Source organism: Henckelia pumila, chromosome 1, assembly GCF_033568475.1.
Source record: "Henckelia pumila isolate YLH828 chromosome 1, ASM3356847v2, whole genome shotgun sequence".
Taxonomy (NCBI): Eukaryota; Viridiplantae; Streptophyta; class Magnoliopsida; order Lamiales; family Gesneriaceae; genus Henckelia; species Henckelia pumila.
The window spans coordinates 132,100,832-132,116,395 of NC_133120.1; the positions used below are offsets into that span (position 1 = coordinate 132,100,832).

A 15,564-nucleotide genomic window follows, 5' to 3' on the forward strand; every position below is an offset into this window, starting at 1 on the left:
AACAAAATGATATGCATGATTACGAACCAAACACAAAAACTAAACCAAATGAATGCAAACAGAATGAATACAAAAGATAATAACCAATGCAATGAACTAGTCTACCCCCCATACTTATCCAAAGCATTGCCTTCAATGCTTCAGAACAATGAACATAATGCAAAAAAACAAAAACACCATGAAAACGAAAATAATACTCCCCTGGTTTTCGATTCATTCTCTTCCTTCTTGACTGTATCCTTGGTGATGGTAGCCTCAGTCTAGATAAATCAGCAGGCACGGCAAACTTGCATGGGAGAGAAACAAAAATAATAAAAAAAACAAAACAAAAACAAAATAAAAAGCAAAAGCAAAAACACGGGGTTGCCTCCCAGTCAGCGCTAAATTTTTACTCTATAGCCCGACTATACTCCTCTCTTAAGTGGAGAAATTCAAGGTGGTTTATCCACAGTCTGTGAAAAACTCAGGTCAGTCCTGCACTTGCATGCTACACCATTAAAGAAATTGTGCAAGTGACTAATTCCTAAAGAGAGTTGTACCTGCAAACATTCATCATCATACTCATGAATCATATCAACCAAATTAATCGCAGAGCAAGATTTTAAAATTGGGCTCTCAGTAGCCGACTTTAACATTTTAAATATAACTTGCTCATCGTTCAGTCTCAAAACTAACTCTCCTCTCTCAACATCAATTAACGCCCTACTAGCAGCAAGAAAAGGGCGTCCTAAAATCATAGGCACCTCACAATCCTTATCCATGTCAAGAATAACAAAGTCTCGAGGATAAATAAATTGTTCTATCTTGACTAGGACATTCTCTACGATCCCCATCGGTTATTTAATAGATCCATCAGCAAATTTAAGGGAGATAGCAGCAGGTTCAATATTTTCCACGCCTAGTTTTCGAGCAATAGAATAAGACATTAAATTTATGCTCGACCCAAGATCACACAACACATTTTCAAAAGATAAACTTCCAATTTTACAGGGTATAGAAAAACTCCCTGGATCTTGAGATTTTGATGGAAACTTATTTTTCAGCACTGCCGAGCACTCCTCATTCATTGTGACTTGCGTTATATCATTCAATTTCTTCTTATTTTTCAGCAAGTCTTTCAAAAACTTTGCATATCTCGGCATCTGAGCTAATGCATCTGCAAAAGGAATGTTAATATGCAGTTTCTTGAAAATTTCAAGAAACTTTTTAAATTGAGATTCAAACAACAATTGCTTAGCTCTATGGGGGAAAGGTAAAGTAGATATAACAACATTCTCATTAACTTCAAATTTCGAAGTCTTACCTTTCTTACCTGCCGTGGAAGAATTTCCAGCACGCACCTCCTCCTTCTTCTCTGAAATTTTTGGCCCCTCCATAGTTTTCTCTTCTTCCGGTTGCTTCTCAGACTGTTCAGATTGTGATCTCGTCACTACCATAATTGCATTCACGCCTTTGGGATTTGGTTCAGTGTTGCTTGGCAAAACTCCAATAGGACGTGTGGACAATTGGGTTGCAATCTGGCCCATCTGAATTTCTAGCTTCTACAGCATGCTCTCCTGATTCTGCAAACGAGCCTCAGTACTTGCCATGTACTTCATCATGATCTCCTCAAAACTCGGCTTTTTCTCCTCTTGCTTGGCCTGCCAGTTCTGAGTGTAGTTGTTGTTTGAGTTGTATGTCTGCCTTCCTTGATTGCCCATAAAATTCACAGCCTCAACTTCAAACAACTACTGGTCTTGTTGCATATTCCCTTGTTCTTGATTTATCGGCGCTGTTTTCATGAGTGCCACTTGGTGTGTCAGCACGTCAATCTTAGAATTCAGGGTCATTAAAGCATCGACCTCTAAAACTCCAGCCTTCTTCTCTCTCTTTACATCCGGCCACCCAATGTTACTCTCTTCCATGTTGCCAATGATCTCCCAGGCTTCAGCTGGCGTCTTCCTGAATAAGCATCCATTAGCAGCAGCATCTAGCATAGAACGCACTGAAGGATCTGCTCCATTATAGAACATCTGGGTTTGCTGGCTTTGAGATAAGTTATGCTGAGGACACATCCTCAACATCTTCTTGAATCTGGTCTATGCCGCATGTAAAGATTCACCCTCCTTTTGCTTGAATGAGATAATATCTAAAAATAACTTTGCCATCTTCGTAGGAGGAAAATACTTGTTCAGAAAAGTCTAAACAAGTTGGTTCCATGTAGTGATAGAACCCGCAGGCAAATCATCTAGCCACTCAACAGCTTCGCCTTGAAGAGAGAATGAGAATAACCGCAGTCGCATTGCATCAGATGTTACCCCATTAACCTTGAACGTGTCGCAGATTGATAGAAAACGCTCCAGATGAGCGTAGGTATCTTCCACAGATGTGCCCCCAAATCTTGCTTGCAGTTGGATCAGCTGAATAGCAGAGGGATTCAGCTCAAAATTGTTCGCCTCAACAGCGGGGTAAATGATGCTAGATCCATAGCCTTCAGTTGGTGGACAGATTAAATCAAGAACAGTACGGTTGTCCGCCATCTATCCTAGCACCTGAAAGTTACAAAGAAAAGAGAGGAATTCAGAATTTAATAAAAAATTAAAATAAATTCTAATCTCAAGAGAAACAAAAATTCTGATATCATAACAGTCCCCGGCTATTTCTAGATCTACCCTACAACCAAATAGATCTGGGAAAATCTCACCCAACTATGTGAGGGCAATGATCAGATGAAGGAAAATAATCTCACTTTGGCCATCGAAAAGTTCAATAGTGCCAAGATGAACCCAGGAGAAATCATGGCTGAGTTCGATGAACGGTTTAGTAGTATCATCTGTGAACTTATTATTGTTGTCAAAACGTACTCTAATCAAGAAATTGCTATGAAGGTCATCAGAATGTCAAAACAGTGGCCATGAGAGAAGAAAAATATCTAAACAAATCGGAGTTGCACGAATTGTTTGCTGACCTCAAGGCTTATGAGTTTGAATTGAGCATACGAACAGAAGAGGAACCCCTCAACCTCCCAGCCAACCAAGGAACTCACCGCGACCATCACATGTCAACCGGTCGAGGAAGCCTCAAGCATAAAAGGTGCAGAACAATTGAGCAATGAGGCTATGTCACTGTTTGTTAAAAGGTTTGGCAAATTTATGCGAAAAAATCAATCAAAATTTAACAAACTATATAACAAAAAGGACCATACAAGTGATGTTCCTACATGTTTTAATTATGGTAAGAGAGGACATTTTATTGTAGATTGCAACCGGTCAAATAAAAATGACAAGAAACCAGTCGAGAAGAAATGATCGAAGGATGAGAGAAGATCCTTCAAGGAGAAAAGAGATCAAAAAGTACTTGTTGCTGAGGATAACAAGAGCAAGTGTGCAGACTCTAACTCAGAATCAACCATCTTTGAAGCTCCTCTAGCGATATTGAAGAAGAAAAAGTTCAATGTTTGATGGCCAATTCAGAACCAGAGGATGAAGAAGACGATGAGGTATTTGACTATAGTGCCTTTAAATTTACACAAGATTGCACTTCACAAAATGGCTAAAGAGTACAATAATCTCTATAAATAATTTGAGAAAGTGAAGGAAGAGAAAGTAAGCCTGAAAGATAACTCAAGTAAATCAAGTTGCATGTAGCGAAAGAAACTTGACAGTCTTAAGGTGAAACTAAGTATTCTAGCCACTGAGAATGACAATATGAGAAAAATATTCCAAGAAATTTTGAATGAAAATTAAAATTTTCTTAAAACTCATTGCTTGGAACCAATATTCTGTCTTCTTGAGTAAGATGCATGAGAATCAAAAGCAAGCAAGTGACAAGTTAGACTTAGGCTTTGGTTCACATGATTCATCTCTACAGAGACAAGTATTCAATCGGATCTGGACAAGGGTAATATTAGTACAATAAAATCTTTCAGGTCTAGTATGATATATGAACATGATAGACCTGAGATCAATGCAGATCATAAATTTGTTCATGAGAATAAGGCTAAGCTTGGAACTACTGGACCTTACACAAAGAACCCAGATGAAGGCCATGTATTCTCTATCTGACTCTTCAGTAAAGATTCCTTGCAAGCAGAAGGAACTCAAGATGGAATTTCGTCCACTTCATGATATTGTGGCCAAATATCTTCTGGCCAAAGTAGGGTCTTTCGATGCTATAACCGTAGAGAAGTTCGATATTATGGCTGCGATCTCCACTGGTACTCAAGTCAACTGGTCTGAGGTACTGTTCAATATTCTTACATCTATGATTACCATTCCATATATTCAATCCCAAGATTTCGCAGTTCAGATCAGCTATCTTCTGAATGAACTTAGATTGAATTTGGGGCCCTCTATTGAACTACATGTGCACAAGATATTGAATGAAAGGGATATTGAGGTATATTGAACCAAAAATCCAATTACTTACAAGAAAGAAGCCAGTGAAGATGATGACAATGACGATGTCGTGGATCAGATCGAACAAAGCAAGTTGAAAGCTCTGGGTATTTCTTCTCCATCAAATAAGGATGTTGCTTCCAAATCCAAAAGAGTCAAGAAAAAGCTCATAACAGATGAATCAAAAGATTCCGAATCTGAATTAGATAAAGTTCCATTATCAAGATCATTACTGCCTCAACTAGAGTTCAGAATGAGTGTAGCGACCCTACCCAGATCCACTACCTATTCAGAGTAATTAGCGCATATAGTAAATAATTAAAGCGTAAAGAGCGGCTAATTTAAATACAATAAATCTAATTGGTAGAATACAACCGACGACCGTAAAAAGTGTATAATACTCTTAAACAACCATATCTAAAGTTTAGGGTATCAAATTCCCTAACAACTACCTCCACTCAGGTACCAGCCTCAACCCTGCTGCGAACCGCCGAGACCATCTAGCCTCAAACCTGCCCCACCATAAGGTATCCAAAGAGCACCAGACATAGGGGCGTGAGCGAATACGCTCAATACGAAAGCAATGATATATATAAAAAAATATGAGCATGCAAATGATTTTATAATCCTGGGTAAAACAGTCTGCTCAGGGGGCGCTATGAATACATAGTACCGTGCTAAGAGAGCGACTCCGCGGGGTACTCATATATTCTCCTATCACTATATCGTCTACTCCACCATCATGGTCGCTCCTAGTGATAGCAAAACCGGGGGCTGAGCCTCCCCAGACACGAATCCATAAGGAGTAACTCATCACCGATGGAAACTGCCATGACTCACATCATACTGGATGTAGTCTCATATAAATCATGCATGTGCTGAAGCAGTAAAACATGGAATACAAAGCACATACAAATGCAACATATAAGCATATATATCATGCAGGCTATCTCGGTCAGTATTTACGTACCTCTAATATTGTAGGCCAAATCCTAGCACACCGGTCTAGATCCCACGCCTACAAGTACACACTACTGCATCTACAATGCAAATACCCATGCATCTAAAAGCCTTAACTAAGCTATTTCATACTCCTAAATATTTTTAGAAAGCCAAAGCTATACATGCGTCCGTTGTTAGCCCGCTGTTGACGATAGTCTCCAAAAATTGGACACAATTCCGCTACTAGCCCCGTAGCGCTTAACCACTTTCGGATTTCCAATGGGACGCCTAGAGGACTAGAAATAGCATAAATATACTAAGAAGCAAGAGAGAAGAAAAGAACTCGGTGCACCCAAATGAGCTCTCGGACCTTTCTTTTATAGACGGAGATCGGACAGTCCGATCATCCCCATCGGAGCGTCCGATCGCTGCATGCATGCCACGTGCCCTGCCAGCTCATCGGATCGTCTGTTAACCCCTACCAGAGCGTCCTATGTCCGATCATGACATAAGAAATGACTTCATCTTGCTGATGTCGATGATGACATAGGCCCTAGCCAGATCGGAGCATTCGTTCCCTGATCAGACCGTCCGATCACATCGGAGTCTCCAATCCTCCAATGTAGCCTCCGAACTATCATTACCCCATTTGTTTAATTAATTGAGATTAATTCCTTAATCACCGCATTTTGGGTTTGGGTTACTACATTCTCCCCCACTTAAGAAATTTCATCCTCGAAATTCAAGTCCTGAGGAAAAAATTGTAAACCAAATCAAATGTTTCTTTATTACAAATGAACATTTACCAAGTACAACATCCTTCAAAAGAAAAGTACACAGATCAAAACAACTCTGGATGCTCAGTTCGCATCCGGCTCTCTAATTCCCAAGTGGCTTCCTCTATTCCCCTACGCTGTCACTGCACCATCACCAATGGTATATGTTTTTTGCAAAGAACCATGTCCTTCCTATTAATAATCTTGAGAGGTCTTTCCACATAGGACAGATCCTGGTCCAATTGCACCTTAGTTGGATGCAAGATGTGCGACTTGTCTGCCATGTACTGTCTCAGCAAGGATACGTGGAACACATCATGAATGCCGGAAAATATAGGGTGGCAAAGCTAGACGATAAGCCACGTCCCCAACCTTCTCAAGGATCTCGAATGGACCTATGAACCTCGGCGACAACTTGCTCTTGAGACCAAATCTCATCACCTTCCAGAAAGGTGACACTCACAAGTACACATGCTCTCCTACCTCAAAGTGCAACGGTGTGCGGTAAGTGTTAGCGTAGATTGCTTGTCGATCCTGGGCAGCCTTAATCCTTTGTCGGATCAATTCCACTACATCGGTCATCTGCTGAATCAGCTGCGGACCTTCAACTTGACGCTCGCCAACTTCATCCCAAAACAAAGGCGTACGACAATAACGTCCATATAAGGCCTCGAATGGTGCCATGCCAATGCTGCGATGGTATCTGTTTATTATAATAAAACTCTACCAATGCCAATTGGTCATGCCACGCTGGTCCAAAATCCATTACTGTAGCTCGGAGAATATCCTCGAGGGTACGGATAGTCCTCTCACTATGTCTATCGGTCTCCGCGTGATAAGCCGTACTAAGACTCAATGTAGTACCAAGAGCTCGCTGGAAGCTACCCCAAAACCTAGAGGTAAACCTCGGATCTTGGTCACTGACGATGCTCAACGGAATCACATACAGACGAAAAACCTCTTGCACATACATACGTGCCATCCGATCGAAAGTAAAGTCCCGATTATATGGCAGGAAATGCGCGAACTTCGACAATAGATCCACAAAAACCCATATTGCATCGCAATTCCTGGAAGACATAGGCAAGTGGGTGACAAAATCCATCGTCACATTCTCCCACTTCCACTCAATAATATCTAAACTCTGGAGAAATCCACCGGGTCGTCGGAATTCTGTCTTGACCTATTGACATACAAGGCATCGAGACACAAACTGATAAACGCCGCGCTTCATTCCTTTCCACCTAAATTCATATGTAGATCCTTGTACATTTTCATACTTCTTGGATGAATAGAGAATCTACTACAGTGAGCTTGTGTCAGAATCTCTTCTCTTAGTGTGGAATCATCAGGAACCACCATACGTCCGCAAAGGCATAACAAACCTTCATTCTGAAAATGAAAACCAGAAGTACCTTCATCTTGAGCCAATCAGGCTAACTTATGCGTCTTCGGATCAACGGCCTGTGACTCACGTATACGAGTATACAAAGCTGGTTTGGAAAGTACAGATGAAACACGCACTCCCTGTTGTTCCTTCCTATGACGAAAAGTATATCCCAAGGAACAACACTCCTCTACCACTCGTGAAACTGAGCTGGTACGAAGGGAACTCACATACATTTTGCGGCTAAGAGAATCCACAACTGTATTAGAAGAACCTGGATGGTACTTGATCTTGCAATTGTAATCTTTTAGTAGATCCATCCATCGTCGGTGCCTCATGTTCAACTCAGCCTGAGTGAACAAATACTTCAGACTCTTCAGTGAAGATTTCAAACCTCTCACCGTACAAGTAATGACGCCATATCTTAAGAGCAAAGACAATGGCTGCAAGCTCCAGATCATGTACGTGATAGTTCTCCTCGTGAGTCTTCAACTGTCTAGAGGCATAAAAAATCACATGACCTCTCTGTGATAAAATGCATCCCAAACCCTAGAGAGAAGCGTTGGTGTGGACCACATAACCACCAGATCCAGATGGTAGAGCCAACACTTGAGTAGTAGTTAGAAGATGACGCAACTCGTGAAAACTCTCTTCGCACTCCGACATCCAAACGAAAGGCACATCTTTCTTTGTCCACTGCTTCAAAGTCTTAGCAATCTGAGAAAATTTCTTCACAAATATTCGGTAGTAGCCTGCCATCCCAAGAAAACTGCGAATCTCTGAGACTATCGTCGGACGCGACCAATTCAGAATGGCTTCCGTCTTACTAGGATCAATAGAAACACCATCTCGTGAAATTACATGACCAAGAAAAATAACTCGATCAATCCAGAAGTCACACTTGCTTAACTTAGCATGCAACTGCCTCTCTTTCAGTATCTGCAATACAATGTGGAGATGGAAACCGTGCTCGTCCATACTAAGAGAATATACCAGGATATAATCGATGAACACTACCACGGACTTATCCAAAACGTCGCAAAAAACCCTGTTCATCAAATCCATAAAGATAGTTGGAGCATTCGTTAATCCAAACGTCATCACTAAGAACTCGCAGTGACCATACCGTGTGCGAAATGTTGTCTTAGAGATATCCTCCTCTCTAACCCGCAACTGGTGATATCCCGACGGCAGATCAATCTTCGAGTAAACGGAAGTACTCTGTAACTAATCAAACAGATCATCTATCCGCGGAAGAGGATACTTATTCTTCACCGTCACCTGGTTAAGCTGTAGATAGTTTATACAAAGACGCATCGACCCATACTTCTTCTTTTTAAAATAAGACTGGGGCTCCCCATGGCGAAACACTCGATCGAATGTAGCCTTTATCAAGAAGATCCTGCAGTTGCTTCTGCAACTCTCTCATCTCGGAAGGTGCTAATCGATATGGAGCTCTGGAAATCGGCGCTGTCCCTGGAAATAAATCAATGCGAAACTCGATTTCCCTCACTGGTGGTAAACCTGAAATCTCCTCCGGAAACACATCGAGAAACTCACGGACTACGGGTATCTCCTGGATTTTTGGTCCCTCAAAATATGCATCGATGACGTAGATAAGATAGCCTTTCTCGCCAGAGTCTAAAGCACGCCGGGATTTCAGAACAGAAACCACTGGCATTGGGGGTCGCGCTCCCTCTCCATAGAAATACCATGCCTCGCCATCCTCAGGACAAAATTAAACGAACCTCTGGTAGAAATCAACTACAGCTCTATAAGTAGTCAGGAGATCAATCCCAATAATGCAGTTGAAGTCATCCATGGCTAGAATCATCAAATTAGCTAAGCTGATACTCCTCAAAATCCAAAGTGCAACCAACCACTAGACGCTTAGCTAAAACCTCTTTGCCAATAGAAGTCGATTACACTAGCAACACGTCTAAAATAATAAACAGTAATCTATACATCTTAGCAATACACATTGAGATGAATGAGTGAGACGCACCAGTATCAATCAAGACATATGCAGGAAAACCACACAAACTACAGGTACCTGCAATCATCCGATCACTGTCAGACTCCGCCTTCTCCTGGTTCAGTGCAAATACTTGCCCTTGAACATGTGTACGTAGAGAAAAATTACCACGGGAAGAATTCTGACAGTCCTGCCGCTGCAACTGCTGGCGTTGCTGCTGAGAGGGCTGCTGTTGCTGCTGGACAGATGCATGAGAACCTCCGGAACCACTAGCTGCTCCCATCAGATTAGGGCAATCCCTCTTCATGTGTCCCTCCTGTCCGCACTGAAAACATGCACTGGTCGTACAAGGAAACGGGCCTGGGGGATGATTATGCCTACACTGATGTCACCAGCTCATCCTCTGGCTACCAAAACGCTGCACTCCGCCAGATCCGGAAGAAGAAGAAGAAGTGACGCCTGCTTCTTGAAATACTGGGATCTCGGACCCAAAGAGCTTGTCGATCTGGATGAGGAAGAAACCATGGACCTGTTCCTCCGAATATTGTCCTCCACCTGGTGACAACGTCTCACCAAACACTCGTAATTCATGTCGCTACCCACCGCAATCAGATGATGAATCTCAGGGTTAAGACCCTGAAGAAAGAGATCATAATTCGCCTAGGAACTACTGGCGAACTGAGGACAATAAGGGAGAAGCTCAAAGAACTTCTGCTGGTACTCATCGATAGTCATCATCCCCTGCCGCAAACTCAGCAACTCACTAGCCTTCGACTGTAGCAAGGCTGGAGGAAAGTATAGCCTCTAAAAAGAAGTCCGAAACTCGGCCCAAGTAGCTACTCCTCTGGCTGCTATAAACGGTCCGAAAGTAGATCCCTACCACTTCCTAGCATTACCCTCCACAAAAAAAGCCAACGTCTCCATCTTCTGTTCCTCGGTGCATTAGAACTCTCTGAAACAATTCTCCATATGCTCTAGCCTGTCTTTAGCAACTCCAGGTGCCTCACATCCTACTAACGACTTAGGACTCATCTGTAGGAAATGATGCATACTAAATCTCCTCCGCTCCTCGCAGTGTTTGTGACGATCACGTCTACGATTTTAAAAAGTGTATAATACTCTTATACAACCATATCGAAAGTTTAGGGTATCAAATTCCCAAACAACTACCTCCACTCAGGTACCAGCCTCAACCGTGCTGTGAACCGCCGGGACCGTCCAGCCTCAAACTTGCCCCACCATAAAGTATCCCAAGAACACCAAACATAGGGGCGTGAGCTACTACGCTCAACACGAAAACAATGATATATAAACAAATATGAGCATGCAAATGACTTTAAAATCCTGGGTAAAACATTCTGCTCAGGGGGCGCCATGAATACATAGTACCGTGCTAAGAGAGCGACTCAGCGGGGTACTCGTATATTCTCCTATCACTATAGAGTCTAATCCACCATCGTGGTCTCTCCTAGTGATAGCAAAGTCGGGGGCTGAGCCTCCCCAGACACGAATCCATAAGGAGTAACTCATCACCGATGGAAACTGTCATGACTCACATCATACTGGATGTAGTCTCATATAAATCATGCATGTGCTGAAGCAGTAAAACATGGAATACAAAGCACATACAAATGCAAAATATAAGCATATATATCATGTCGACTATCTTAGTCAGTACTTACGTACCCCTTTAACACTGCAGGCCAAATCCTAGCACACCGGTCTAGATCCCATGCCCACAAGTCCACACTATTGCGTCTACAATGCAAATTCTCATGCATCACTAATTAAGATTTAAAAGCCTTAACTAAGCTATTTCATAATCCTAAATATTTTTAGGAAGCGAAAGCTATACCTGCGTCTGTTGTCAGCCTGCTGTTGACGATAGTCTCCAAAACTTGGACACAGCTCCGCTACTAGCCCCGTAGCGCCTAGCCACTTTCTGGATTTCTAATGGGATGCCTAGAGGACTAGAAATTGCCTAAATATACTAAGAAACAAAAGAGAATAAAAGAACTCGGTGCACCAAATTAGCTATCGGACCTCCCTTTTATAGACGGAGATCGGACTGTCCGATCATCCCCATCGGAGAGTCCGACGCTTCATGCATGCCACGTTCCCTGCCAGCTCATCGGAGCGTCCGTTCACCCCTACCAAAGCGCCCGATGTCCTATCATGATGTAAGCAATGATGTCATCTTGCTGACATAAATGATGACATAGGCCCTAGCCAGATCGGAGCGTCCGTTCCCTGATCAGACCGTTTGATCGCACCGGATTCTCCGATCCTCCAACATAGCCTCTGAACTCTCATTTCCACATTTGTTTAATTAATTGAGATTAATTCCTTAATCACCGCATTTTTGGTACGGTTTACTACACTGAGAATAGATCTTGTTTGGTTAAGCATGTGCACACTCCAACACTTCAACCTGCTCCAATTCCACCCATTCCAATCTTCAAAATTCGTGTAACAGTTCTAGTTGTTGAGACGCACATTACATATTTGGACTCTGGGTTGAATCAATTCAAAGAAAAAGGTACAAGCTATCACAGAAAAGATAGAAGAAAAGTTGAAGTGTTTTGATAAATGGCCAGATACCGAACAATGGTACACTTTTCAAACTTCAGATTTTGGAAGATGTTCACAAATCTTGCTGCTCTGGAACAGAAAATCATTGAGTAGGAAGAAACTTAGATATCTCTCAAGAATTGTAGAAAAGAGAATTTATTGCAACTATGTTGAAGGAAAGCGTGCTCAGACAATTTGTAATGCATAAACGAGCTAACTTCAATCCAAACAGTTCTAATTTATTTGATGATTCAACGGTTATTAGTGAGCTGGAAATGGATGCGCTGTCATTGGCCATGATAAAATCTATGAGACAATATCTAAATTTGGTTTTGCCGATGGAACAAAGAGAGCCATAGAAGACTGAAGGTTCTTCATCCGATCCAGATCAATTTGACTTTGGAAATTCATTTTTCTTACCTGATCTCAATCCAGTTCATATCATTGAGCTATCAAGGCACCCAGATCAAGCTAGATCATCCACTGGACAGGAAGTCACTCTGATTGATGTTCCATCTATTGAAATTCACCCTGTAGAGATTACTTTAAAGCAAGCTCAAGGGAAAAATCAATCTAACTTCACACATCAGACAGAACAACTGCCAGAGGTACCTCTTACCTCTACTGATGAAATTCTTCAGTCCATTGATGAGATTTCCTGTAAGGTCCAAATCCACTAAACTCGCTTACGATGGTTTAAAAATAATTTTTAGTGATTTTATGTCATAAATTGTTTAAGTTATGATTTAACGATTATGATTTTATGATTATGTTTATTGTACATTTAACAACTTTGACTAAGTAAATGATTTCAGATCGAGTTTGATTCTGGACTCACGAGACAAGGCTAACCTATGAATGAGGTGTTAGAATGTATTTTTATGAGCGTTTTAAGTATAATATTGAAATGTTTTTTATAAATGAGTTGAGAGGTAGTAATTTTATCTGTACGAGTCGGGATGTGTTCTGACTCTGTTTTATGTAGTCAACACACAATTTATATTATGTGATTGTTATTCTATCTATCTACCCGGGTTCCCACCCCATTAATTCCATGTTTCCTTGTCCCCTTGACTTTCCACCCCATCTCCTTCACGTTTTCTTCCCTCATTTCTGATATCCTTATTCTTCTTCCTCATTTTTATTCCACGGTCTTCAAGCTTTGTGTAAGTTCACCTCCGATCTCGCTCGTTCGTGGTTTACTCATTACCAAGAATCCGGATCAAATCCTCCTCCATTCAAGGCAAGTTTTTAAAGAATTTTAAACCACCATTCAAGATATATATATATTTTGATAATAAATGATGTGTGTTGATGAGTTTTATGCATGATTTTAAAGATTTGAGAAGCATAAATGCATGATGCTTATGATATCGTGATATGTAAGTCGTTCTTGTGAAATTATTGATAAATAATGTGTGTTGATAGATTATTATGATTTAGAGTTGGGAAAGGACTGATTTTGAAGGTGTGTGTTGAATTTTGAAGTGTTGAGTTAGTTTGAGTTAAAGCTTTGAAACGTTGCATGTGCTGGGTTGTCTCAGATTAGCAACACTTTTTGCAATTTATTGGGTTAAGTATATTTTATTAATCCAAATACAATTAGGCAAATTTTGTTTGAAATCTAACTCATATAGCTACAACTTTCATGTTTTGAGTTTTGTCAAAATCATTTTGGAAGAATAGACAAAATCGCCCCGAAGTGTGTTGAGTGGTTTGAATTTTGGACAGTGATACCTCTCGGGAGAATGAGCATTATGTTTTACTGAAAAATCCAATTGAGGTTAGGTTTTCAGAATTAAAAATATAAGATCAAGAGCTACAACATTCATGTTTTACACTTTTCCAACCTTTGACTGCAAAATAGAGTTTCATTGCCTGCAAAATACCACTCTAGAATGGGTCTCGCTCGAGCGCGAGTTAATGCCGCTCGAGCGAGGATGTTTCTGTCCCAAAATGTTGTCATGCATGGTTTTAAGTTCTAAATGCATGTTTATGATGTGTGAAGGTGTTTTAAGTATGTTTAAGAGTTCCTATGCAAAAAGTTTCAAGTATTATGTCAAGAACGAAAAGATTAACTTACGTGGACCGATTACGCTATGTGATGCATGTACATGTCTATGTTCATTCATGAAAGCTATGTTAAATATGCAAGTATGATTTTTAATCATCTATGATATGCATCAATACATCGAGTAAGTTTTTAAGATCACGACATAAAAGTTTATGAAAGGAATCATGATGTTATGATGAATGTTTTATGGAATACAAGTCATGCAAAGATGGAATGTTATGATGAAATGATAATGATATGATATGAAAAATGAATTATATGTTGATACATGAAAATATTTTGATGTCTTATGTGTCTTTGTGGTGGGTACTCCGGTTTTGGCTCCGGAGGGGCCCTCCCAAATACGGCTCAATGTACGGGTTAGGTACTCCGGGATGAGCTCCAGAGGGGCCTCCAAAAATGAATGAACGAATGTTACGAGACGTAATTCCATATGATTGTTGATCAACAAAAAAAGATGAATGTGCCCATTATGACGGTTGCCACAATTTTGCATAATTCGTCACCAAATGATAAGTTTATGTTATGTTATTTTATGTTAGGTTACGTTTAAATGATATTTGAAATCTCATGATTTTTTATGCATATACTTGCTGAGTCTTTAGACTCACTATACTTGAATGGTGCAGGTAATGAAGATGACATTTATGCATACGTCGATGCATTAGATACCGGACATGAAGAGGAACCAAGAGTCGAGCCGGCGAGAGATGCATGAGTGTGTTTGTGTCGAGTTAATGAACTAAATGTTGTTATGTTGATGGAAGAAAATAAGATTTATGTTTCAAATTGTCATGATTTGGTTTGTAAACTATTCTGAAAATGTTTTAAGTTAGGTTTGATGTATGCATACATCTTTCAAAAATTTTCTTTTCCGTGCTAGTTTTAAGGTCATGTTAGTTTTGTAACATCTTCATCGGTTGAGGGCGTTACAGTTTGGTATCAGAGTAGTTAGCTCTGGGTTTTCTTAAAACACTCATGCATACTCGCCATGACTCCAACGCTCCGTCTTTGTGTCTGTAAGTTATGAGTTTTTATGTGATTATGTGTATGATAATACAATGAGATATATGTATGCATGTTATATGCTAAAGTATATTTACGTTTTGAATCGTGACTGAGTGGTGTGGATAATATTGGACTTTAGGACTATGACATCATATAGGGGAAATAACACCAACGCCAACGCCATTGCCGCTAATAACAACCATAGTGATTGCGGGCCAGATAGTGAGAACAATCAAAACAAATAGTTTTTGGCGGGATTAACTGCTCTGCTTCAAGAGCAAAGCCGTGTTCAGGGAGCTCAAATCCAACAGTTGCTTCCAGCCCAGACAACTAATGCTAGAAATAACCATCCTGCAGCTAATCAGAACCCTATCTACAAAAGGTTCTTAGAGTTGGGACCACCTGAGTTCAAAGGAGAGGCTGATCCTTTGATAGCGGAACAATGGTTCCAAGCT

At 40.7% G+C, this 15,564-nt stretch overlaps 1 protein-coding gene across 1 annotated transcript; it reads right to left on the reverse strand.

Moving 5' to 3' along the window:
- Window positions 1–6,409: 6,409 nt before the first annotated feature.
- Window positions 6,410–7,942, reverse strand: LOC140874017 (uncharacterized). Its single transcript, XM_073277301.1, has 3 exons — window positions 7,716–7,942; window positions 6,578–6,797; window positions 6,410–6,535 (listed from the first exon to the last, which is right to left on the reverse strand). The coding sequence occupies exons 1-3, from the start codon at window positions 7,940–7,942 to the stop codon at window positions 6,410–6,412; spliced, it is 573 nt and encodes a 190-aa protein (XP_073133402.1).
- Between the last annotated feature and the right edge of the window lie 7,622 nt (window positions 7,943–15,564).